Below are 26,705 nucleotides of genomic sequence, written 5' to 3'. Positions count from 1 at the left end.
GCATTTCAGACAGATGCATAAAATTACCATAGTAGCAACCGTATTTATCTCTTCTGCCCCATAATAATCTTCAAAGTCTGTTGGCCTTTTCTTTATACTCATCCAGTCCTTTAACACCGAAATAGACAATGTTGTGTTCCAGTGCGAGTTACGGTTTGATTCATGTACTTCTTCCAACTGGTCGATGTCTCTGCCATTCAGCTCTTTGTGTCTCTTAACCACCTTTGGTATTTACACATTTACCTCATCTATTTTTTATTTTTCTGTGCTGTTGGCTGATCAGCCTTTAACCACAAACATATAGTTTCGTGCTCTCCAAAATAATTAAAAGCTAACAGTAACTAAAAAAATTAACAAAAAAATCTGGATTTTGCTTAAAGATTAAGTCCAGTTTGCTATCTGAAATTTTTGTGTTTACAACAGTGAAAATCTGCACAATGCAAATGTTTGTGAGTAACGCTGTGATTGTGACATGGAACATGCCTTGTGAGTGAAAATTTCGCAACCTGTACAGACGTAAAGGGTTTTACTAGGGATAACGAATCTGACAAGATACACGTGTAAAGATCTTATAGTAACATTATAATTAGCACCCTGTCAATAATTTCAGCCTTCAGATGCTAGGGTGAATTGTTTTACAGGGACATGCAAATGTTCCTATTTCCATTGAAGGGGTGGGGAATTATTGCCAAACTTGGCCATTTTAGGGTGTTTGATTAGACTATTGTATCTTTAGACACTTAAATGGTATTCACTCACTGATTATGTTGACGTGGGGCAAGTAGACCCCTTTAGGCCAAATTTCGCTCGTTTATATAAGATGAGTCAAAACATAGATTAGGGTTGCCAGGTCCCTTTGAAAAAAATTCCCTCTTAGTTTATCCTCCAAGTGTCTGAAAAGTTTGATGCCCCATAGTTGTTTAAATTAATAGACATTTTAAACTAATCTTGAGTCACCACCCTGCGTGCAGATGTATTTTCAATGTAAATTAGATCTGCATTTTTCAATTATGTCTGGTGGAAACAAAATTTGAAATGCAGAAAACTTGAGAGATGTTCCTATAAAACCTAAATGAGGAAAAGCAATCTATTAAAATATTTAACAGCTTTTTCTGACAGAAGACAGTAGGGATACACAATATTACTTGCACGAATGTGTGGGAAAACTGTGGCTAAGAAGAAGAAGAACCACAGTCAATGGCAAAAACCCACATCCTACTTAGGTTTTTTCCAGTCGATTTACGTGAAACGTCCAAACCTGGCAACCCAGAGCTAACGCGAGCGCCTGCTGGTGCGGTTTAGCTACAGACGCTGAGTTAGATGTCAGACACCAGGTGAGTGATGTTCAGCTCATACACCTTATACACCGAAGGGTTCCTGGGTGTTTTCTTGGGCGTAGCTGCATTTTTTTCCGTTTTGAACAAACTATGAACGCTAGTGAACTAACAACGTTTGCTAGGACATAAGTTGTGGTACGCTCCGTTAGGTGACAAAGTAACTAGTTCTTTAAGTTCTTTCATATGTGAAGGTCACTAAACTTCTCTGTATGTCTAAACTTAGATTTTAAATTTCATGTGGTGGGTTACAACCTTAGCAGCAGTAAGTATTTGTGTCATTTGTTGATTAGCTTATCGTTAGCCACAGCTTCCACTCTTATGACCCCGCTGACTTTCCGTAGCGCGTAGTCTTCTTCGTTGTTGGGCAAATGTTGTCATGACGACCGCAGAAACAATTTATCGTTAGTAGAAAACTTTACATCGCGGGCACATCTTCGAGCGACAACAATGGCTTCATACTTGGTCCCCGACTTCCCGGCCGTCCTGGTTGTTCTGGAGCACATAAAGGAGCTGGACAAGCAGCTGAAAGAAGAAGGAGTACCGTTTTCAGCTGAAGCCAGCCTCCATCCGTCTGAAATAGCTGCCGCTATCAGGGAGTTGGAGGGCGACCGGCGAGCAGCCCATGAGCATTTAGAGGTAGAAACCATAGAAAACAGTAAACTTAGGCACCAACTTAACAACACAAGTGAAAGAATTCGCCAGGAAATCATGGCTGACGTAGCAGCAGCCCGGGCCACCAATGAGGAGGAGATCAAGCAGCTGCACCAAGACCTCAGCACAGTTTCTCAGCTACAAGAGGACACTGCCAAGAGACAGGAAGCACTCGTGAGTCAAAATGAAGGGCTGTACCCAGAGCGAGAGCAGGCAAAAGCTGAACATGAAGAGGTAATAGCAGCTCTGAATGATCAGATCACTTTGAAGTATGGCCTGCAGGATCAACTGGATCAGACACGTGAGCTGAATGAGGAGCTGAAGTCTACCATAGCTGCATTGAAACAGGACAAAATAACAGTACAGCAAAATATGGCGCTAGAGAGAGAGGCTTTCTCTGTAAAGAAAGACAGCCTTTTAAAAGAAGAAAAGGATGCAGAAGAGAAAATTAAACAGCAGAAGCAAGCAGGTACTATGCATATAAGGGAGTTAGGCCGAGTTAATGGTAAGAAAATGGAAAACAATGCTCTTCATGGTGAACTCACAATTGAAATGGCCAAACTGGAGAGCAACATACAAAGACTTACTGAGTCTCGGTGCCAGTACAGGAAACAGCTGGAGGGGGAGAACCAAAGACATCAAGAATTAAAGCATGAGAGAGAAACACTCAAGAAAAAATTAGGCGAGGTAAAGGAAGCAGTCAGTGTTACAGTCCAGCATCACAAAGAGGAACTCACTGTAGTTGAAGGTAAACTAGATGAAGGTCATTCATCAAGGTTGCTCCACCAAGATTCACTGGCGCAAATCAGGGAGCTATACAAGCATCAGGAGGAAGAAGAGAATGAAGTCAGGAAGGAGTATCTTCATGTCACACAGCAGCTGGAGCGATCCAAGCTGCAGCTGGAGGAGCGCAACGCCTCCATCATCAAACACAGCAAGGAGGTCAACAAGATGGAGCAGCAGATCAGAGAGCTCCAGGAAGATTCTACAATTAACAAACGTGTGTTTGAGAGAAATCAGGAAGAGATTTGCGGTAATGTGGATACGGAGAAGAAGAGCATCAGCCATTATGAGGAGGAGAAGGTACGACTAACAGAGCTACTGAAGGAGGCAAAGAGGAAGCAGGAAGAGCATGTGCAAAAAATGTCAAATGACATCAGCAGCACCAGGAGGAGATACGAGGAGCTGTGTCAAGAAGAGGCAGCACTCCATCAGCGTCAGCCCAAAAGCTTGGATGCAAACTTGCTGATCAGTTATATGGACCACTGTGAGAAGGAGTTCAAACTGGAAGAAAGCAAAAGACAGAAGGAAATAGAGCAGTACATGGCAGAGACTGAAATGATCGTCAAGACAAATGAAGAGAAGCTAAGGGAGGTGGAGGAGAAAGAGGTGACGCTCAAGGAGGTGGAAGAAAACTGGAGTCAAGAGAAATCAAAGAACCAGCAGCTTAAAGCATTGACCCTTGATTTTAGCAGGAAGAAGGACCATCTAGACCTTTCCATTGATGAGATGAAGGAGAAAACTAGTTCTCTTCTTCAGTCCAAAGAAGAAATGAAGGCTGAGTTGAAGGAGCTGCGAGCTAACCACATAGACGTGCTCAACAAACAAGCCTCAGAGCTGAGAGCTGTAGAGATTAGCATCTATAACAATAAAGTGTACTTGGAGGAGGTGAACATGGAGAACAGCAGGCTGCGTCTTGCTATTGGACAGAAGACCGAGCGTCTTGGCAGAGCTAGTGAGGACACAGACCGGTACAGGCAGGAGACCCAGCAGTTCAAGCAGGATACATTGGCCCTGTATGAGAAATTACAGGAGGCTTTAAGGGAGGATTTATTATTAATTGAGGACAGTCAATGCCGAGATAGTGCTCTTTTAGAGCAAATGTCTGCCTTGCTGGACAAACTGAAGAGCAGGGGGCAGCAGTTAGGGACGGTCTCCACACTTCTACACCAACAAATGTTGAACTTCAGCAAACGACTGGGAGATAAAGCAACTGAAGAGCAGCAGAATTGAGATGCATCTTTTACTCTGGTTTACCACTCTGAGGTCTTCAGCATGTAATGTCTATCATAACAAATCTTAGAATAAAGCATGAGGAAATATAATGCAGCCCTGGGTTTATTTTTATTCAAGCCTAAGTACATAAGAAATACCATTTAAATATGAAGTATGAAATAAAAATTAATACAATTTATTTTGTTTCTTACCTTAAAATAGGACTACATACAGATTATACTTCACAGATTATGTTTTGGTTTACGGTAAGATTAAAAAAAAAAAAAAAAAGGATTTCAGCATTAAAAATCCAGTCTTTGATTATTAATAAGATCATTAGCTTTATATTTAGGAGACAAGAAATTAAATTGGAATGGTACAGTAATTGTCATGTTATTGTAACTGTGTTTAAGAATACACCAAAACCTTTTAGCATGGTAGACTTTGGGTTTCACATAAATGTCTCAGCCTCTATACATAGACAACTACTGGCTTTCTGTCCAGTAGTTGCACAGGGGGAGCATTAGAAAAATATTGAGTTATTGCATCCTTTCTACTGTATTTGAGCTGTTTACAAGTTTAATTGACATGTTGCATATTTAGCCTCCTGAGACCGGGCTTTTATTCAGAATGCATTTTTAGTTTCTCTAGCTTAGTTAGGATAAGTAAAAGTTAAAACATCTGCCTTGTCTATGAACAGGAATTTCTTGGAAATGTTCCTTTCCAAAATCCACACAAATCCCCTAAAGTTACCTACCATTTCTGTCAAAATTCTTAAACATGTTAAACGTATCTAAACAAAAGTACCCCAACATTTTTTTAAATAGTGAAAATAGTTTTTTAAATAGTAATTTTCTGTAAAACTTTATCATTAAGCCTTGTCATTCCGATGAAAACTCCCCCTCCCAAACTCCATTTAAATTCATGAAAATGTTCAAGACATTTCCCGAAATTTCATAAAAATGACAGAAACATCCAAAAAACATAAAAAAATAAAAATAAGTCCTGCACATTTCCACGAAATGTATTCAAAAATGTCAAAGAACAAAAGCACCACCTATCCAATTCCAAAATAAATACAATCCTTAAAAATTTTAGAAATGCATTTCCCAAATTTCCATGAAAATACTTGAAAATTCCCATGAATATTTCCCTTAACATCCAAAACATTTCCTCAATTCCCATGAAAACACCAAAATGTAATGGTCTCCTCATATGTGCATGTAGGCTCTTTGGAGATTAATACATTTCATCTGTTGACATTTTCCAGTATTAACAAAAAGGAGCTAAATCATGAAATTGTGTCTGTCAAAACAAAATCTCTCATTTGACAGCACACAAACAAAACAACACCAAACAAAATATTTTGAGGCCTTCAATGAACCTTTATCTAACATAAGCTGTTATTTTTAAGCTGATAGGTAAAAAGGAGTGGTTTAGTCTGTTCTTATTTAATCATTGGACCCACCTATGGTAAAGTAAAACGACTGGACATGGTTTGGAAAAGCACACACCTCTCTATTAAAGGCCTCGAAGCTGACAATGCATATCAGAGCAATTAAAAAAACAAGCTTTGAAGTCAAAGGAACTGTCTGCAGAGCTCAGAGACAGGGTTTTACAAGGTAAAACACATGAAAACCCCCTTGGCTTTCACATGGAGTTTTTTGCAGGTTGCTCTGTTGCAGGTTTACTTGTGTTTCGGCCTAAAGAGAGTCTTCCATAAGTTCAGATGAGTGCAGGGCTGCAGTGGTGTTTGCCCTTCTGGAACTTTGTCCCACCTCCACACAGGATCCCTGGAGCTTGGGTTTTTGGCCACCTCTCTCACCAAAGCCCTTCTCCCTGACTGCTCAGTTTGTCTGGGTGACCAGCTCTTTGAAGAGTCCTGGTTGTGCCAGACTTCTTCCATTTGAGAATTATGGAGGCCACTGTGCTCTTGGGAACCTTCAGTGTGGCAGAAGCTTTTTGTAGCCTTCCTCAGATCTGTACCTTGCAACAATCCTGTCTCTGAGCTCTGCAGGCAGTTAATGACCTCAACACCTCCAATAGTGCATTGGTTTTTCATCATGAGATCCAACAGTGCATGGCTTTATGAGAATCAGATGGTAAACTAAATACTATTTCCTCTGTTTTCTTTCCATTGAGCCCCATTCTTACCTTGTTTTATTCTTGTGACATTTATTACAGAGTAAAGTTTGCGGTAGCTACTTATTTCCTGGGGTTAGACTTCACTGAATAAACCCAAATTAGGAAGTTGCTTAAAACAATAACTGGAGTGTTTTCTCTCACCTCTGTGTTTGTATGAGGATTTTTTTCCCTCAGAATCATGTGTGACCATTGCTGAGGTTGAAACATTATCATTTGTCATATTTTTACTGATTTAGTAAGCTGAGATTTACCTTTAAATATTATCTGCTCTATATATAATATCCAGCTTTTTTTTAATTAGGGAAATTTAAAACACCAGGCAGCTTTAATCCACTGCATTTATTGTTACTTAATCTTGATAATTGTGTGGCAATGGAACAGAAATGTACAAAAAGCAATACTTAAAAAAAAAAGAAAATTAATTCAGACCCAAAAAAAGTGATGGGGGCAGGGGAGCTCTTCTTGGAATCCATATATTTTTTCTTGCTTTCAGTCAGATTTGCAAGCCATTTTTCAGAATCCCGAATTGTTATTAGCATACTTTTTTCCTGTTTTTCATTTTAGAATTCCTGCAGCAAGAGTGACCAACTACAGTTCCAACCAGCAGGTGGCAGAAGGGACCAGGCTTTTCTCCACTCTGACCTTGCCGTGTCATGAGAGGGCCAGACAGCTTCTCACTGTCCTGCGGACAATAACACGCCAGCACATGCACATAACATTCCCTCCATCTGTGTCACTCACTATAAGAGCCACACTGAGGCAGAGGAAGAGAGCTGAAAAACAAGGCAGCTGCTGCACAACAGAAGTGGAACAGAAACCACAAGTAAGAGGGTAAGTCTTAAGAAAAACTTTACACATCAGCTTCAAACTTTTTTGTGTTCTGTGAGCAAGCAGTGAGAGTTTGATCATACAACTTTTGAGTGTAGTTTAGTGCTTGAATGTTATTTGACTTATTTGACGTCTGTTCTCTTCTGTCCATGGCTGCTTTGATACAGCTGACATGTGCCAGAGAGGAATACATGCAGAGGACATGTTTGTACCACAAACAGGTGTTTCTACTCATTTTGCCGTAGATGTTTTCTTTATCTTCTGTTGAAGGACATGTAGTGCCACAAAGTAAAAACAACTTTTATGAGCTATGTTATCTTTGTTTGCATGGCAAGTTAAGATATAAAGAGCTTGGTGTGGGTCATGGAGGCATGACATTCTAAAGAAAAGAAATCCTGACGCAGTCAAAAAGTTTGACTAGTCTTCAGTCATGAGTAATACAGCCTGCTGGGTTATTGCAAGAAAACGACATTTAGGTTCCTGAAGGCTAGCCTTTCTTTTTACAGTGACATAGCACTCGTGTTAGTGAGTCCTAATGATGCTCTGTCAGAGTAGACTAAAGGTCAGAACTTTAATAGTTAAACATATAAGAACACTTAGTGAAAACAAAGGAAAAGAATAGGGGATAGTCCCGCTATACAGTAGCTAGAAAAAGGATGTGAACCCTTTGAGATTTCTTGGATTTCTGCATAAATTGGTCATCAAATGTGCTCCGATCTTCATCTACTTCACAACAACAGACAAACACAGTCTGCTTAAACTAATACTGCACAAAAAATTATGTTTTCATGTTTTTATTGAACAAACCATGTAAACATTCACAATGCAGGGTGGAAAAAGTATGAAGGGGTCTATTTAATGCTGCTGGGTCACATTAGACAATCCAGCACTAAAATTAAAGTCACACTAAAGATAGTAACAAAACTAGAATTCATATGTAAAAATCAATTCTGTTTAAACACCATGGCAACACAAATAAAGGTTATAGACCCCTAGTTTCAAGGCTTTGTTTTTAAAAAGTGCAGGCAAACCCTGCACAGACTAAATATTACTAAGTTTGTACTAAGATGTTGACAAAGTTTCACCGTGTAGCAGTTTGGTTGCATTTCTTAATGGATTTTATTTTTCTTCCATATAATGGAATTTGCACGTCTTGTGAAGCTGTTGAGATTTAATTCAAGCTTTGCCACCTTTTGATACTGTTGTTCATTAAAATAGGAGCGGATGTGTGAAAGTATAAAGTATTAAAACATCTGTCAGTTTAACAAAGGACTTGGTGTTTGCACAAATGTCATCTTAACACCTGATACCAAAATGAGATCTAGTTGTGAAATAGTTGTCAGGGTGACAGTTATGTTACTGGTAGCAAAGACTTTAAAACTGTAAAACTGAGTACAAATTAGGGCTGGCTAATTAATCCAAAATTAGATTTAATCACAATATGGCCTGCTACAATTTTCAAATCGCAGATGGCGAATATTTCATTAACCTTAAGTGTGTGTCAAATAGTACATTTTTTGCAGCAGAGATGGCATCAACAACACATTATGCAAACAATCAGAGGTCTTTTTTAGAATAGTTTAATAATCCTACTTTACTTGTATGTGTAGATGTTTGTCTTTATCACATTACGAATAACATAAAAATGATCATTCCTTTCACTACCATTCATATAAATATGCAATATAAGTCAAAATAATCACAATTAGACCTAGTTTGATCAAATATTGTGCTGGATATTATATAGAATTATTTATTGCTCTCTTTTTTTTTCTTTTGAAAAATACACAAGATGAGGAACTAAAAAATATAGCACATTAAATCGCAATTGCAATATTGGAAAAAAAAAAAACACTTAGATGATTTTCTTGAATTGTTCAGCCCTAGTGCAAACAGTGAGTATATGTATGTATGTACCCACTCTTTGTTGTTCTTATCTTAGTTGCATAAACCAGGCCAAAACCAAAACAACTGCAACTGCAAAATGTAAGAAGAAAAGATGTCAACTTTATGATGGGTTATTAAATTACAGCTTATACTGCCACTTATCCTCATTCTGTTAGATTAACATGATAGTTGCATGTTACAGTAGTACTAAAGTGTGAGTGTTTCATGCATATTCTTAGATCCACACCGCCATAAAATATACTAAAAGAACGTCAAAGCAGTAGTAGGCTTACTGTTATTCTTAATAACTTTATCATGTACAAGAATGTAGTGTTTTATTAGTCTCTGATGAAGGATTGTACCAGTAAAAATACTAATTAACTTCATCTTTGAATTTATCTCATGAAAAATGGTGCAGGAAAACCAAAGTGTTGTGTCTCTGAACTCTTGCCCTCAGTCCTGCTTGATCTAATCTGCTCTTTGAGCTCAGAGATACCTGAGGTTTTCATTAGGCAGGGTGAGATGAACTCCCTCCCTAGGTGTACAGCTTAGGCAACCATGGTTATTTACCCTTGTGGGAGGTCAACCCCTGTCTCACTACAGAAAAACCCAGGGTTAACCCTGAAGTTACCTTTGACAGCAAATCCTTTCTTGTTGTACAGACCACAGAGTTGCGTCAAAATTTGTTCTTCCATTGTTTTGAAATGTCCTTATAAAGGGATGTAATTTATTATCCTGTTCAGATGAAGAAATGAATCTGTGATCTCGCTCTATAATCTACCACAGCCCTGAGTCAGATCTCTGAGCTCAGTGGCTTTAAAAGGTTAGAAAAGTGACGATGTTGATACAGATACCACTTCATGCTATTTTCTTGATTCCTATGAAGACATAAAAACATTGTGACTTGCTAGATTTCAGATGTGGTCAGAAAAATCCATATATATTCTGATCATAAATGATCTGCATCATGGATGTATTTTTCTTTCCTGGCAGATCGCATTCAAATGTCAGATGTAATTGGGATCTTATAATTGTGATCAGTCACATCTCATTCAGTGTCATTTACAGCCATAGCTTGCAGTAAACACCTAATCTCCTGCTGTTATTATATGGAAGCATTGTTACATACACTTTATAGACAAAAGTATTCGGCCGCCTAACTATTACACCAACAGGGGCTGTAATGACATTGTTTTCAGATACATGTACTTTAATATGGAGTTGCCTCCTCTTGCAGCTGTAACAGCTTCCACTCTTCTTGGAAGGCTTTCCACAAGATTTTTGGAGGGTTTTTGTGGGAATTTTTGCCCATTCATTCTGTATAGCATTTATGAGGCCAGGCGCTATCTGTTCCAGTTATCCCAAAGGTCCTTGATGGGGTTGAGGTCAGGGCTCTGTGTGGGTTAGTCAAGTTCTCCCAAACTTATCAAACTATGTCTTTATCATCTTTGTTTTGGGCTCTGGGGCACAGTCATGTTGGGATAGAAAAGGGCCTTCCCAAAACTGTTGCCACAAAGTTGAAAGAATAGCATTGTCTAAAATGTCTTGATATGCTGGAGCTAAGAATTCCCATCACTGGAGATAAGGGGCCAAGCCCAAACCTTTTTAAAACAGCATCCACCAAACTCAGACTCGCCCATCTGACTGCTGGACAGAGAATCCTGATTCATCACTCTGCAAGACATGGTTTTACTGTTCCACAGTCCAGTGTTGATGTGCTTTACATCAATCCTTCCAACACTTGGCATCGGACTTGGTGATGTGGATTTTTAGTTAGGAGGTGGGCCTTAATTTTGGGGAGTCCTGCTCAAATAGTGTTCTGAATAAATCAGCAAAGAGACCTAGGCCTTTTTTCTGCAGATTTATCCTGCAGCCCACAGCCTCAGTGATGTGAGATACTGTGATAATAATCATTAACAGTGGTTGTAGCGTCATGGTCTGGGGCTGTAGGAGCGCTGCCGGCACTGGTGAGCTTCGGCTCATTGAGGGAAACATGAATTTAGTATGTACTGTGAGATTCTGAAGTAGAGCATGATCCCCTCCATTCAGAAACCGGGCCACATGTCAATTTTCCAACATGATAACAACCTCAAACGCACCTCCAAGATGACAACTGCCTTGCTGAGGAAGGTGATGGTGACGGAATGGCCAAGTATGTCTCCAGGCCTGAACCCAGTTGAGCACCTATGGGGCATCCTCAAGTGGAAGGTGGAGGGCTGTAATGTGTCTAATATGCACCAGCTCCGTGAATGCCATGCCCAAAAGGATTAAGGCAGTGCTAGATAACAATGGTGCTTACACAAAAACATTAATACTAGGGCACAATTTGGACAGGTTCACTTAGGGCTGGGTGATTATGGCAAAAATCTGAATCACAATTAACTGAACTTTTTTACCTCGATTATGGTTAATGAACGATTATTCCACCCCCAACCTCTGACTCTGTTTGTTCTGTAAATATTTGTATAATTTTAAAACAAACAACTTAAAGGAACAGGCACAAATTAACAATTTATGTTAATCTATTGAAACATTTGAAATCCAAACACACATCAGCTGAAATAAAAATGTTATTCGTAAAAAGTCAGTGTTTTACAAGAAAAGGGGAAAAAATTGAAATAATTGACACGGCAGGTTTTCGTTGGTTAGAGGCTCTAAATATTGGTTTCGATTATTTTTCGATTAATTGCCCAGCTCTAGGTTCACTTTGAAGTATACTATGTGTTGACAATAATGGATGTGTTGAGTTATTTTCAGAGGGCAGTAAATCTGTACTGCTTTTCAAGCTGTACGCTGACTACACTACATTATATCCAAGTTTCATTTCTATAGTATTGTCCCTTGATGAGATATCATATGGTTGCTGAAATGTGAGGAATGTACTCACTTTTGTGAGTTACTTTATATAGCTGAAGCAGCAGTTTTATCAGAATTTAACAACATTTGTTTATTAAGAAAGAGTAAAGAAAGCACTGAAAGCTCTTCTGGGTGGAAAATATGCTTTTGCACTTTGAAGAATTTGATTTACAAACTGCCTCCACTGATAGTGAACAATGATAATGGTTGCCTGCCAAGGTAATGTTTACTCCACTGGGCGGTATATGCCCACTACTTCATTTTTTGTTGTTGCTCTGTTTGCCCTTAATGAATGTGATGGGCAGAATGTTTGTTCCATCGCCATACAAGATTTCTTCTTTTTTAAAAGATTCTGCCCTTCCCAAACACAGACTATGGGCTGTTGTCCAGGTGGATATGAAAAATATCCCATGCAATGGATAAAAAAAACAGTCTACATGGTATGCCAGATTAGGGTTTGTAGAAATGTTCCTCTACATGTTTAAGCGACTTTTAGTGTTATGGTAGAGTTGTCCTCCCTAATCCTAGTCCTGCAACTCCACCAAGAGAAGAAAGCATACATATTCCTTTAAGAGAGGAGGGAGTTAACCACTTAAACAAAAGATGCAAAGTCTTAGATTAAGACTTGTTGTCAAAATCAAGAATCAACAGAGTAAATGTACAGAGTAAGCCCCAAAGGAGTCCAGAATTTTGAAACCAATGCAGTGCACATCCTACCCTCAGTCTGATATTGAGTAATGAAGCTTTTATCAATGTTAAAAACAGCCCATTAAAAATCATTTGCTTGACATTAGGTTTTAGTGATGGAAGAAAATTGCAGCTGACCCCTCTCACCCTGGTGGATCTTTTGTCTCCAGACCCAATCTCATTTTAAGTGGTTCAGGACTCTCATGAGGTGTTGATATTGTGTTATATATTTTCATTCTACCACTATATTCTTCTATAATAATCTATTAAGTTTCCAGCTAAATAATATTTTTTATTTTCCTCTTAATGTGTTTATTCTCCTTCTATGTTATTTGTTTTTAAAACAAACACCAAGCCAAATTCCTCGTATGTGAAAAATGTACTTGACAATAAAACTTGGTTCTGATCCTAAATATGATCATTTAGCCTTTTACTTGACCTTGGCCAATCTTAACATGCAGTCTAGTTGCAGGAAGTAGTTAATCAACCATTTAATGTAAAGTTGCATGCAAGTCAAAAGCAAATTGAGTGTTAATTGAACCCCTATGGCTAAACAATCTTTGTACTTGTTTAGAATTTGGATTGCTCTCATACCAGTCCTTCAAACCTTAAGGCTCAGCTGAGTTTTATCTGACAAAATAGTAGACTGTGGAAAGTGGTTAGGAACAGAAAGTACTGTTCCCACTGTTTTGTCATGACCAGACAGGCTGAAAACAAAAGTGAAGGTGAGGCTTTTTCTGTGTATTCAGGAGTCAGCAGAGTTATTCAAGGTGGAGTTTCCAATTCTGAGAAAGACTGTTGCTGAACAGTCTTGATAAGATCATGGCAGTAAAAAACTTGTAAAACATTAACAAATACTGTGATATTATCTAAAGGTAACAAAGACATACTTATGCAACTGGCTGTAGCTAGGTTAAGGGTTTGGAAACTGTCACTCAAGTGTCTGCTGGAAGGCAAACCTGCAGAGAGGATGAGATGTTTCATTCAGACAGCAGCACAGAGATGTAGACAGTGATATAAACTCTGGCTTGTAGTGCTAACATCACAACAACACTATAGTTCTGCAAACTAGCAGCAAGTTAACGATCTGTGTTCAACTTTTTTGTCTCCTTCATATTTAAATGAGCTACCGTCTGTACCACAAAATGCCCAAGTAAATATATTTTCCTTTTTATGTTGCTGCTCCTGTACACGTAGCTTGCCTGTCTTAAGGTCAGAGGGTTAAGTAGCTTTTCAAAACAGCAACAAACCACACGTGGTTCCTTCTTAAGGCTACACATGCATAGTCACATGCACATTTTTGCATGCATTAGTGCAAGAATAAATTATGCATTGAAATTAGTTGGCATGGTTTAAAGAAGAACTTTTTAAAGAGATTTGTTTTGGTGTTTTTATGCCTCTATAACAGAGGGGGGATAGTGGAGCCAGAAACTGGGGAGTGAGAGTGGGAAATGACATGCAGAAAGAAGCCAAAGGCTGGATTTGAACCTGGGCCATGCGCTTAGAGGATGAAAGCCTTATTACAGGGGCTGTGTGTAGGTCAGTACAGGTCTACTGGCACCTTGAGAAAGACTTCTTTTAGAGAGCAAAGTTCACTTTTTAACAGTTGAAGGCATTTCTTAAAGGACTTGAAAGTGCCCAAAATAAAGTTTTATATGTATTTATCATCAGGCATGTTGGCAGCGATGTACAGTTACAGTCAGAATTATTCAGCCCCCATTGCAAATCAGATTAATTGATTAATTAATTAATTAACCAATCCTTGGTGGAATTTGAGGTATGCTTGAGATCATTGTCCTGTTTGAAGTTCCAATGACGCCCAAGCTTCAGTTTCCTCATAGACAGCATGATGTTTCCTCTTAGGATTTCCTGATACTTCAATGAATCCATCTTGCCCTCCACATGCTGCAGGTTTCCAGTGCCAGAGGATGCAACACAGCCCCAGAACATCACCAAGCCACCACCATGCTTAACCGTGGGCACAGTGCTCTTTTCAGCATAATGTACTGCTTAATTTTCTTCTTCCAGACATACTGCTGATCCACTGTGCCAGAAAGTTCCAGTTTTGTTTCATCACTCCACCAAACAGAATCCCAAAACCCCTATGGCTTATTTATATGATTTTAAGCATATTGGAGCCACCTTTTCTCAACTTTTTGTACTGGCTGAAACCTTAGTCCCTATTGCCACCAGCTTTTACTGGAGGTCTTTTGCAGCCACTCAAGGGTTTTTCACAACCTGCCCTCTCAGATATCTGGTTGCAGCCATCGATAGCTTCCTTTTTCTGCTCCGTCCAGGTAGTGTAACCACTGTTCCTGTAACTTTGAACTTGTGAACTATGCTTTCAACGGTGTCTCTAAGAACATTGCTATCTTTTCATATCCTGTTCCTTGTTTGTCAGGATCAGTGATCTCATCTCTGAACTTTTTGGACCATTCTTTCAACTTTGCCATATTTCTAACATGCAGTCAAATGTAAGAACCCCTCACAATTCAAGTATTTCATGTGTTTTAGCTCACACAAACCTGGTGCAACTAATGAAGCCTTTGGCATCAGGTGTGCTTAAAACAACAACGGTTTTGCATAGTTGAGCTGTTGTGAGGGATTCTGTTCAGAGTTGAATAATTTTGAAACTGGAGAAGTCGTTATAAGTTGCATTTTCAGTTGGATTTGGGGAAACCACTTGAAGCATTAGTTGTTCCAAGCAATTTCAATTCCTTTTGTTAGATTTGTTCATTTCAAACAGCTGTAAGTCTGTAAATTTTCACAATAAACCTGATTTACCATGGGGGTTGAACAGTTTTGTTTGCAACTGTATGTGACGTTACAAGACACATTTTTCCCTGACACCATAAGCTGGCTTAATGACTTAAGCTTTTAAACAATATTTGAAAGTAAATTAAGTCTTTATTGCTACATTTTTATTCCTAATTAGCCAATGCTAGCATGCTAACATACTAAACACAAAAGAAATTTTCATTTAAGTGTATGGGGTGTTTTCTTACACTGGCCCCAGACAGCCTTTTCTTTTGGTGCTAGGTTTCTATCCATAAAGCAGCTTTGTACTCCTACTCATGCTGTGTGATTTTTGATACTGGCTGGAAATGATACTTTTAATAACGTATATTTGTTTTATGTGTTGCCTTTTCAAATAACCAATGGCCTGAAATGCATGTAAAGAAAACAGGGCCATGGTGCAGTTAAGTGTGATTTTAAAGTCTGTTTACTTCAAGGTAAAGATGTAAAAAATATAGCTCTTATATATATATATATATATATATATATATATATATATATATATATCACATTGACTAAATTTAAAACTTATTGTTTCATTTCGTAATTTATTTTAATGTGTAAGACTTGTATCCCTCTGAGACCCATTCTGCAGTACATATCTTAGCATCCATATTGGTACTGGCCATTTTTTTTCCAAACAGGGGTTGTGCTGATGGATTGAGGGCTGAGAATAAATGTTGAATGCTTTCACAATATTTAGATGCAGCCTTGTGAAGCTCAACCTGGTGGTCAGCTTCCCTCTTATCAATCAGTGATTTCTTTTGCAATGCAATCTATCAAATAAATTTTATTTATAAAGCTCAAATTTATAACTAATTTTATCTCAAGAAACCTTACAAAAAGGGAGGATGTAAACTGTACTCTTTGAACCATTGTTTACAGAGACCTAACATGAATCTACCATGAGCACAGCACTTAGCAACACTGAGCTAAGTAACAGTGGAAAGGACAAACCTTGTAACAAGCAGAGACCTTGAGCAGATTCATGTGGAACAGGCTTCTAGTGAAACTGTGTTGGTAGTGGGAGAGGATAGAGGGTGATGTAAGAAAGAAGATGGATAAAGGCAAGCAAACAGAGCAACAACAGAGAAAAATAAAGCTTAGCGTCAGTTCATGCAGGAAACGGATGTCATACAGCTAGCCATGATCAGCTGATGGTCAGCTGATCCTAGTTATCACCTCCCAGCCCCCACAGTCAATCACAACTCTTTCTCTCAACACAGCGGTGTATTTAAATACTTCTCACTAATCCCTACTTGCATTAATGCTGATGCACCACACTGTTGCTGCTGACAAAGCTTACCCTCCTCCACCCCAGCCTCCTCCTTTATAGCATAAGGCCTGTTGCACCCTCATATTCAGATTCATGCTACTATGGATGAACTGCTTATGAACACGTTTTATTGTATTCAGTACACATTGTCTTAAATGTATCTATCCATATGTAGTTTTCTAGCCATTCGCTCCCTGGTAAGTCAAAGCATGCTGCTTGACCAACCCACTGAGCACCTTCTGAACAGAGCCTTCTCCTCCAAGTAAAACTGTATATCCATTTTGCAGTAAAATGGTCAAATGTATGCTGAGTGTTCCTGAGTGAAAGAATTATGGCTATAGTGCAGTATGTGTGGTATTAACAGGAAAATCCAGGTATGATAATACTTTGATCATTCTAATATAAACAGCATCATTAATTCTAATGAAATTGAGAGGATATTGTTAATTATAGCAGTTGAATTTGTGCAGCTGTTATTTTTACTGCAACAGCAGGAAGTCCACACTGATGATTCAGAGGAACCTACAAGGCAATGGAGCTAAAAAGAGCCAGGGTGGACATGTTGGAAACATAGGGGATTTATCACAACTAACAACCTTATGACATAATTGAACAATGTTAACACACATTACATATTTTTCTCATATCATGCAGGCAAAGCAATTTGTCTAAAGCAGGGCTAAGTATAGTTCCAGGCTATGATGGCATGGCTGTATTTCAAACCTTATTTTAACAAGAAAGCTGGCAGCTCATGAATTTAGCCTCAGCAAGAGTAAGTTTGTATAACCCTTTAGTTTTGGACACTACAAAGCCAGCAAAGTCAAACCTTCTGTTGAAGAAGTTTTTGAAATGAAATATCTATTGTGTGCAGCTGTTATAATCGAATCTACAACTGCAGCTTCATGTGTTATATACACAGCCTTATATGTTTGAAACTAAAAATCTTTAGCAATGTTTGAGCACATATAATAAGAACATGATGTAAAATTTACAATCAAAGATGACAGAACAAATTTGTCTTTAAATCTTTCCTCTATGTAACGGTTTGCCCTGTGGAATACAGTAGCACCATCAAGCCCACCCACACATAATGAGACAGCTGCCCTTCAATGTGGAAATGCCAGTATGCCAATAAAAGAAACAGTGACGTGCTCTCTCATTCACTTATACATAGACATGTACATAAGTGCCTTTCTCTTTTCTCATTTCATGCACCCAGTCACCCACGTCATTCAATTATTCTGCCTGGATCCTCAAGAGATTGTCTTCAGGGAATGATTCACACCGCCATTACTGCTGGATGAGCACACACAAACACACACAGATAAGTTATCAACGACCACTCGTTCCCCCTGCCAGCCCGCCAGTTCCTTGGAGTTCTTATGAAATATGATGGTCCTCTTGCTTCTTAAAGATCCACTCCTTGCTCTGGAAATCATTTCAGTATCACGCTGTTACCTCTTAAGATGTGTTGTGACCTACAGTAATGCGCAGAGACAATGCTCTATCTTTGGAGTGCAGAAATGAGTCATCAAAGTCAGGCAAGTCGTCCGTTGTTTACCACACAGCCATCACCGTTCTGACGTCAAAGCAACACAGCGGAACATAGAAATATTATGTCTTGACTTCAATCTGTTGGATTAAGGGCTCTAGATGAAGAGGAATTAGAGGGCTTTGTTGCCACTCATAAAAGAATTATTCAGCACACGTAGTACACTCGAGGGCAGGATTTTGACCTGTTTTCATTCACAGAGTTAAGCAGGTGGATGCAGAATGCTGATTAGGACAAAACACTTTTTTCCACTTTCACATGCTTACAGAAAGAGGCCTGTTGCTGATGTGTCTCGTGTTTTTGCAACAGAAAAAAATGCTCCCTAGATGGTCTCCAGTCTTTGTCTGTGCTTCACTCTGATTGCCGTGACCGCAGGCGATCACCTGTAAAGGTTACTTAAGTCAGACTGCACTTTACGTAAACTCTCATACCAGTAGTTATCAGCCTTGATTGCTTTTGCCTTCCTTTAACAGTAGTCTTCACTGGTCTTAAATCAAATAAATAGGTTGGCAGAATAATATGAAATAGCTTAGTAATTCTTTAAACTGTGCATCATTTATGCTTTTTAGTTTGACAAATAAAAACAGATGCACCTTTTTGTCTCTACATATGATACGTAAAACCCTATCCCTACCCTATGAGGCCGTATCAAATCTCATCAACATGGGCTAAATGTTAACTTTGTTCAAAGTAATATATTGCATGCTCACATTTGCTTGTTAGCCATAAACACACAGTTAGGCTAAGATAGTATTGGAAAAATAATTTACCTGATGTTGTAACATAAAGGCATTAGCTTGCAAGCCCATAGCCAGCATAGCTTGAGGGGATCGAGGGAGAGCCCCTGCCCAGCCTGAGGTCCTGAATTATTTTTCATTTTGAGGGTCCCCCATTTTAAATCACAATAATGAATACAGTGCCTATTAAAAGTATTCATCCCCTTGGATGTTTTACCCTTTTATTGATTTTATAAATGGATTATGATCAATATAATTAGACTTTTTTGACCAACATTTTTTTTTTAAAACGTCCTTAATGTCAAAGTGAGAACAGATTTCTACAAAGCAATGTCAATAAAATAAAGATACATAATGTAAAATAAGTGACTGCATATATCTTCACCCCTTTCGAGTAATTATTTAGTAAATGTACTTTTGGCTGCAATCACAACACTGAGTCTGTGTCTCAGTCAGGCTTGCGCATCTGGACACTGCAATTTTGCTCCATTCCTTTCCTTGTAAAACTGCTCAGGCTCTGTCAGGTTGAACAAAGATCAGGTATGAATAGCCCTTTTAAATTTGGCTGCATTCATTTTACCAGGGCCAGCTGCAGAGAAGGATCCCCACAGCATGATGCTGCCACCACCATGATTCACAGTGGGGATAGTGTGTTTGTGATGATCTGCAGTGTTTGGTGTCCACCAAAAGTCTGATGCCCATTTTGGTCTCATCAGACAACATGGAGTCTCCCATATGCCTTTTGGTAAACTCTAGTCTAGGTAAATGCTTTTTATAGGCACTGTATTTCTTATCTGAATTAGGTCTGCCAGCATAACTAAATTAAACACAGTGGAAATAGGCCCATAATTAGTGCATTTGTTTTTTAAATTGCATTAATCACATGCTTTATTGTCCCTTTCAGCACACTATGCTCCCTACCCCACAGTGATGTAAAACCACCATCTCTCCTTAATATCTTATTTCACTTTTTAAAAAACTCACAGACGGCTCAGTGGACTAGTCCAAAGCCATCTACGCCTTGTGCTATCAAGCATTTCTCTTTTTACTGTGCCTTTATTTTCTTTTCAATCCGTATCAAGTGTCTTTTTCCGTGGTAAGTTATGTCTAATTTTGTACGTACCCAAAGTTCTTTTATTTCATTTCAAAATAAAAGAAGGTCTATACCCAAGCAGGAACTTGGAGCAGGAGTACCATTATTACAAGATAGTTCAAAAATCAAAAATAGAATACAAACAGCTTTAAATACAAATGGTGGAATTTAAAAACGTGACAAAAACAGGAGGGTAATTGCAATGAACTATTCTGAGAGTATTCATGATTTGAAAAAAAAAAAAAAAAAAGATAATTTGACAGCCTAATCTAATCCCAATAGCCTTATATTGTTTAGAGCACCACCTTTATGATTCTCCTTCTATTAATGATTGTGTTAAAAACGTATGTAGTGTACGCTATTTATCTGTCAAGCGGCAATTCATTTTGCATAACTCATAATTAACAGACATAAATAGAATACAAAAGTATATTTATAGGAGGTTAAATTATGAACTAGTGACTGAAGCTGGTGAACTGATTAATTGACTATATATATACAAACTAGTTCAGACAGGTGTTTTTTCTTAAACCCTACCATCAAAACTTCTTAATGAGGTCTCAGACCACAGACTGGGGATTGCTGCATCTTACTTCATTTCCATCTCACGCACTGTTGTTGATATAAGTTTTTAAAAGCACAGTACAGCACATGGAAAATAACAGTGTTCAATGGTGCAACAATAGTAACGGAAAATTGTGATCAAAGTGTCTGTAACATCACGCAATCTCAGGAAGTTATAATTGTGAAATGTGCACAGTCACTCGCTCACTCACATCCTCTGGCCAATTGTTCACTCATGCTTTCATTGTTGTAAAGAAATTCAATGGGAAGAGATTAACAAGCTGTGAATAATTAAAAATGATCCTGACATTTTGTGTCATTTCCAAGTAATTCATACCAATTAACGATAGCAGTTCTCTATCAGGCACACTCCCTGCTTGTGTATATGAGTGTGAGAGAGCAGCAGTCTGTGGTACGCAGTATGTGCCTCTCTCCCTCACCAGCACATGACCTGTAATACTCCATATGGCCTGATGACGTCTAAACTTCCTAATCTCCCCCTCCCCAGCTCACTCTCTCTCTCCCTGAGGTTTTATAGGCAGCAGTGAGGAGTGGGAAGTCAGATGTCTGTGTTCACTCAGAGACAAACATTTCTCACTGCCTGCTTTTGCAGTGAAAACAGAAATCAGCTGAATCTGTTAGTGTGACCGAAGGGTTAAAAGGAGGCATTAAAGACATTTAATTCAAGTGCAGAGAGGACAGAGCGGTGAACAGTGATGGAGACTATGGGTAAGAGGATTTTATTCTTTTTTAATTTTACTCAATATGAGGTCATAGCTTAACTGTTTATAAATGAATAATGTGTTTTTGTATGTTGAAAAAGAACAGGTGGGTTAGGTGTTGCAGTAAAAGCTGGCTTAACAATGCTAGGACAAGAACACTTATATTTTAGTGTGGCTGATTACAGATAAGCATGAGCCCACATTAAACTCTGTTTATGATTATATATTATTAAAATGTGCCATTTCATATATGGACAGGAGGACTGTCTGGCTTATCCAGTCATGTTACCTCTCACTGCCATATAAAAGTGGACAGATCCTACACATCAGTGATCAAACCCAATTAGATTTCTCCTTATATAGTCAAATAGTTCTGGTCTACAGAAACCCAAAAGAAGACGGTCTCCAGCATTGGGTTCACAGTGAAGAGGTCAGTGTACGGTTCGCGTAAATAAAGAGAATGCAAATAACCCAGTTCTTCATATTTGCAGAAGACAAAATCATTCAAGAAATTTTGGCATATAATCACAAAAAAGAGTGCATTGACCTGAAAATACAACTGTGAACACAATAAAAAATATATGTTTTGAATTCATATTATTTTTAACATGAATAATTCAATAAAGTTTTGTTTTTCTTACTTTGACCTAGCAGTGAAAGGGTGACCTGTATGAATGTGAAAGGAGAGCTATATTAAGCTTTAGTCTGTGCTCTTTTGGTCAGTGTTGATCATTTTTATCATATTCTTTCATTTATATATATGTGGTGAAAATCTGTTTATAGACTTAAATAAACTAAACTAAGTTTTGCAAAAAGGATGGGCAAGATAGCTCAGCTTTATAGAATAGAATAGAATAGAATAGTTTCATTGTCATTGTAACATGTACAACGAAATTAAAAGTGCCCACTGGTCTGTGCAAGGAGTATAAAAGCAATAAACAACAACTAATTACATTAAAAAATAGAAAAACAAAATAGACACACAACAAACTTTCATATAAAAATTAAAGCATTGATGCATAGATGGCTTTGCAGTTTGGTCGTGCCACATCTATTCTTGCACGCCATTCTCCACTCTTAACTCTGTTTCTGACCCTATCTACTGTCCTATCTCTATAATTAAGGCATAAATAGACAAAAAATATATATTTGAGAGAATATTAAAGCAACGTCAATAACTAGGAAACACTAATATTTGGTCATTCTTGATGCCCCTTAGAAAAGGAGAAAACCAAAGGATGGTTGTAATATTCAGTTCAAATATCAAGCCTTTATATATTTTGTTTATAACTCCTGCATTTGTAATTTAATAGGCTTCACAGCTCTTGGCTTCACTGGCAGTGAGTTTGACCCACTTTGGTTTGACCCACTGCAGAGCAAAGTTCTCACAAACCATCAGCCAACTTGTGAAATACTCATGGAGGCATAATCAAGGACAGATGGTGCCTCTGCACACGTGCACACGTGACTGTGTTTACTATTATCGACCGGGTGTGACCATGACAAACTCAAACATGCACTTCAAAATTGATGCTTGGCTGTTATTAGTGCTGCTTGTATGGAAAGACTGGATGCATTCCAGATAAATAAAAACCTGTTCATGCTGTTTTAAAATGCTACAGTCAATATTTTTATGTATGGATGAAATGAGTGCATGATATGAAGGGAACACTCATGGTAATAAACCTCAGAGATTTATTTCCTGACATTGCAGTTCCCTTTCATTCTTCTAAGTGTCTTTCTGGCTCTTCTTTTTTGCAACTCAGTGTTTAGGATTGGTGTGACTGCTGTTATCAACATAATTTTTAAGCACAGCTGCCTGCTGTTTTCAGTTAAATGAACTGTCAACCTTAAGTAATGTTAATATTTGATTTCTCTCATTCTTCAAACATGCATATACTGAATGAATAGGCAGTATTTTCAGACATTATGGGCCAATCACATATGTATTTTTTAAAACAGAGTACATGATGAAGAAAAATGCCTGGACTATGTATGTTTTTGCAGTCTGTCCATCAGAGCATGTTCAAACACCATAGTTAACTGATTCTACAAGCACTGTCTACATCTGCTTAAATAAGGTTATAGTTTAAGAAAACTGTCTGATAAGAACCCGTTCTTTGTTTTATGAGTAGGGCTCTAGCACCCACCTCACCATCTTGGTAACTTTCTTTCCCTTTAGTGTGTCCGATGGGTGGGGGGGCCACCAGGCTGTACAGCATCCTGACTCCCACACTCAGTGGCAGGTCACCTCTCCCACTCCCTCCAGACCATCTGGGACCATGCCAGCCTGTGGACGCAAATCTGGATCCAGTTTTCTGCCAGGTGACTCTTATTCTGTTTCTTGTACAACTATAAAAAAGATAGTAGGCACTGTGTGTGTGCATGACCATGAAGTCAAATAAATCTCAACAGGGGTTATGTTTGCCTTGCAGGAGCAGAATGGCTCCCCTTTATGTCCCCCTGATCCAGCAGACCTGCTCCGACAATGCAAGGAGGCCCTCAGAGACAGACCACCACGCATTCATAGGAAGTTCACTTACCTCAATGATGAAAACAGCGCCCCCAGCAGCCCTATTAGGGTGATGCAATGGAACATACTGGCTCAAGGTAGATCATTTTTTATCCTTACAGTTATCCAGTGTCACTCTACAAGGGATTGTAGGTTTACATACATATTTTAACTAAAAAAATTATGGGTAATGTGCAGGGACTGAAAGATTAGAGAAGTGGCTTAAAATGTGTTAAAATGTTTTCTCCTGACAGTGCAACACATTTATGTTTGAGTGATATTTTCCCCTTGCTGCCTATTTGTTTTTTTGTTGTTGTTGTTGTTGTTGTTGTTGTTGTCGCTTGCAGCTTTATTTATTTGTCACACTATGCTGCTTTTAGCTGTCTTTTCTCCAGCCACAGCGGAAATCTGTAAGAAAAAATCCTGCATGCTGCCTGGTCAGCAAAACCTATAAATATATAAGCTGGTGTGGTTAAGAAGGAGAGCAAATGTAATCGCTAAAAAGATAAAGAAATAGATAGTTTCCTGTTGAGTTGATGGAGATAAAACATATTTAAAGCTCCTTATTTAATGGACAAAGTATTCCCTGGGTGGCAGTGTTATTCTGTTTTTGCCTGATGTGATAAATCAGTTTATAAATCAATTTATCAATCTTTACTCAATTTATAATCAAAATTATCTCTCAATTATCGCTATGAAAAACATTAACTGAACACAAAAAGACTGAATTACACTTGTGTTTTGTGTTTTATTTAAAGACATGTCCTTCACAAAATGTTGTTGTACAGACTTAACTCTAATACTTTTTTTTTTCAGTGGTAGAAAGTAAAAATAATGTTTGTGTTGAACAGAAACTGTGATCTGTGAAGCTTTGTTTAGCTGCCTGGTGTGAACTTAAGACTTAAGCCAGATTTTCTCTCTCCCATCCCTCAGCTCTTGGCGAGGGACTTGACGGTTTTGTCCAGTGTCCCATGGAGGCTCTCAGCTGGTCCAGAAGGAAGTACCTCCTATTGGAGGAGATCCTCACCTACCGACCTCATATCCTGTGTCTGCAGGAAGTCGACCATTACTATGACACCTTCCAGCCAGTCTTGGCAGGCCTGGGTTACAGCAGCAACTTTTGCCCTAAACCCTGGTCACCTTGTCTGGATGTGGAGGGCAACAACGGGCCAGATGGCTGTGCGCTGTTTTTTGATCAGTCTAGATTCGAGTTTCTGGACAGCGTGAGCATAAGGCTCTCTGCGATGAGAATTCCAACCAATCAGGTGGGTAGAATTAGTTTAAAGCCATACTAAATCACATGAAAAGCTTCTCACAGGGCTCTCTAACCTGCTGCTCTCTCGCTCTAGGTTGCTGTGGTGACAATGCTACGTTGTCGGGGTACAGGAAGATGTCTGTGCGTGGCTGTGACCCACTTAAAGGCACGTTCTGGCTGGGAGTGGCTCCGCAGCGCCCAAGGTACTGACCTCTTGCGACACCTCCAGAATCTAGTACAGAAGCATCCCACAGAGCCTATGGGTGCCCCCAACACTGACATTCCCCTCCTAGTGTGTGGTGATTTTAACGCAGTCCCAACTGAGGAGGTGTACCGACGTTTCGCTACGTCAACTCTTGGGTTGGACTCAGCATATAAAAAACTCAGCCAGGACGGTTTGACTGAGCCGGAGTACACGACGTGGAAGATCAGGCCTACAGGGGAATGTTGTACCACTCTGGACTACATCTGGTACAGTCAGGACTCTCTGAGAGTGGACACAGTGTTGGACATGCCCACAGAGGAACAGATTGGGCCAAACAGACTCCCGTCCTTTAGTTATCCCTCCGACCATCTTTCTCTGGTTTGTGACTTGAGCTTCAAAGAGGAGTGAAGAGGAAATGATGGACCAGCACACAGGAAGGGAATGAGAATCCTGAATGCATCTTGGTGTGTAGATGAGGATGATGACAGGACTGAGATTTCAAACTGCAATTTTTAATTCAGAGTGACTGACAACTAAGTGTTTTTGCTTTATGTATGTGAGGTTTATACCTAAAGCCTTTTGCTGCTGCAAAGTAGTAATATGTAGATTCAAATGCTCTTTATTGGCTGGAATTAAAGGGTCTGTTCAGTCCAGTTTTTATTGGTAAAAGTATTATCTGCATCTGCAAATAAATGTAATTTTGTATGTGCTGCCGACAGCATTGAATAATAAACCTGAAATTGTATTACTGTTGTGCTTCAATGCCAAAAATAATGTCTTTGTTGCTCTGAATAACACACACGGTACTTTCTATGATGGAAACAGTCTCACTGAAAATCGGACACCTTGTTTTGTTTTCATTTCAGAAACAGACATCCAGGCTGATTTATTTAGAAAACCAAGCGGTCTCAGTGTCTAAAACATTAAAAAAACATCCATTTTATTCTGCACTATCCAGACAAATAGACATTTCCAATATGGGTAAATAAAACAATCTATCCATAAGATTACTTGACAAAATTGGTATGCATAATGCTTTTTATCTGAATGAACTGGAGATTTGTCTATAAACTTCACTTGCACACAAAAAGTGGGGCCTAAAACTGGTGCATGTCACTTTGCACACATAGTATTTGATATATTAAAAAACAGTCTTGTGGTAGAATATGACCACCAGTGTGCAAACTCTGACTCAGGTGCATGCACATTTTAGTCAGGAAAATTAGATTACACAGAAGGTGAATTAAAGCCAGATTGTTTTGCAATGTTTTGTTTTCCAAAATCCACATCATCCTAAACATTAGTGGCAGATGTTGATCAGCAGAGCTTTGATCCCCAGCGCCTGCAGTCACAAGTCAAAGTGTTTGTGTCTTTGCAAACACACTGAGCCTTCAACTGCTCCCACTGCTGAGAGAGGGAAATGTGAATATGTATGAATGAATTAGTTTATACTGTTGGATATTACTGCCTCCATCAGTGTGTGAACATACAAGTGGGACCTGCAGTGTAAGAAATGATTTGTAGTGATGGGAATTCCATCTCTGTTTAGACCCTCATCATTTGGTACAGCTGAGCAAGAAGAACCAGCAATTTCAGCTCTCAATGTT

The 26,705-nt window shown here is 38.8% G+C and overlaps 2 protein-coding genes across 3 annotated transcripts; both read left to right on the top strand.

The window, feature by feature from the left end:
• Nucleotides 1–1,259: 1,259 nt before the first annotated feature.
• LOC121508649 (nocturnin-like) lies at nucleotides 1,260–25,843 on the top strand. Of its 2 annotated transcripts, XM_041785639.1 has the most exons (6): nucleotides 1,260–1,334; nucleotides 6,693–6,959; nucleotides 23,309–23,451; nucleotides 23,562–23,736; nucleotides 24,572–24,903; nucleotides 24,988–25,843. In XM_041785639.1, exons 3-6 carry the CDS (start codon nucleotides 23,317–23,319, stop codon nucleotides 25,504–25,506), a joined length of 1,161 nt encoding a protein of 386 aa, XP_041641573.1. In that variant the 5' UTR covers nucleotides 1,260–1,334; nucleotides 6,693–6,959; nucleotides 23,309–23,316; the 3' UTR covers nucleotides 25,507–25,843. The 2 variants fall into 2 exon arrangements, with proteins under 2 accessions (XP_041641573.1, XP_041641572.1); XM_041785638.1 differs by lacking the exons at nucleotides 1,260–1,334; nucleotides 6,693–6,959 and adding an exon at nucleotides 19,425–21,133.
• Nucleotides 1,785–4,014, top strand: LOC121508648 (coiled-coil domain-containing protein 175-like). Its single transcript, XM_041785637.1, has one exon. The coding sequence runs from the start codon at nucleotides 1,785–1,787 to the stop codon at nucleotides 3,999–4,001; it is 2,217 nt and encodes a 738-aa protein (XP_041641571.1). The 3' UTR covers nucleotides 4,002–4,014.
• Nucleotides 25,844–26,705: the final 862 nt, after the last annotated feature.

The sequence above is a fragment of the Cheilinus undulatus genome, linkage group 4 (assembly GCF_018320785.1).
Source record: "Cheilinus undulatus linkage group 4, ASM1832078v1, whole genome shotgun sequence".
NCBI lineage: Eukaryota > Metazoa > Chordata > Actinopteri > Labriformes > Labridae > Cheilinus > Cheilinus undulatus.
Note: the sequence above shows the minus strand (reverse complement) of the source record. Positions and strands in the feature narration are given on the sequence as shown.

Bases quoted from the DNA above. Each gene is read 5' to 3' on its own strand.
- LOC121508648 (XM_041785637.1), top strand. From the start codon at position 1,785: ATGGCTTCATACTTGGTCCCCGACTTCCCGGCCGTCCTGGTTGTTCTG.
- LOC121508649 (XM_041785638.1), top strand. The intron at 23,737-24,571 runs GTAGATCATTTT...CCCATCCCTCAG, and splicing joins ATGGAACATACTGGCTCAAG to CTCTTGGCGAGGGACTTGAC. The intron at 24,904-24,987 runs GTGGGTAGAATT...CTCTCGCTCTAG, and splicing joins TGAGAATTCCAACCAATCAG to GTTGCTGTGGTGACAATGCT.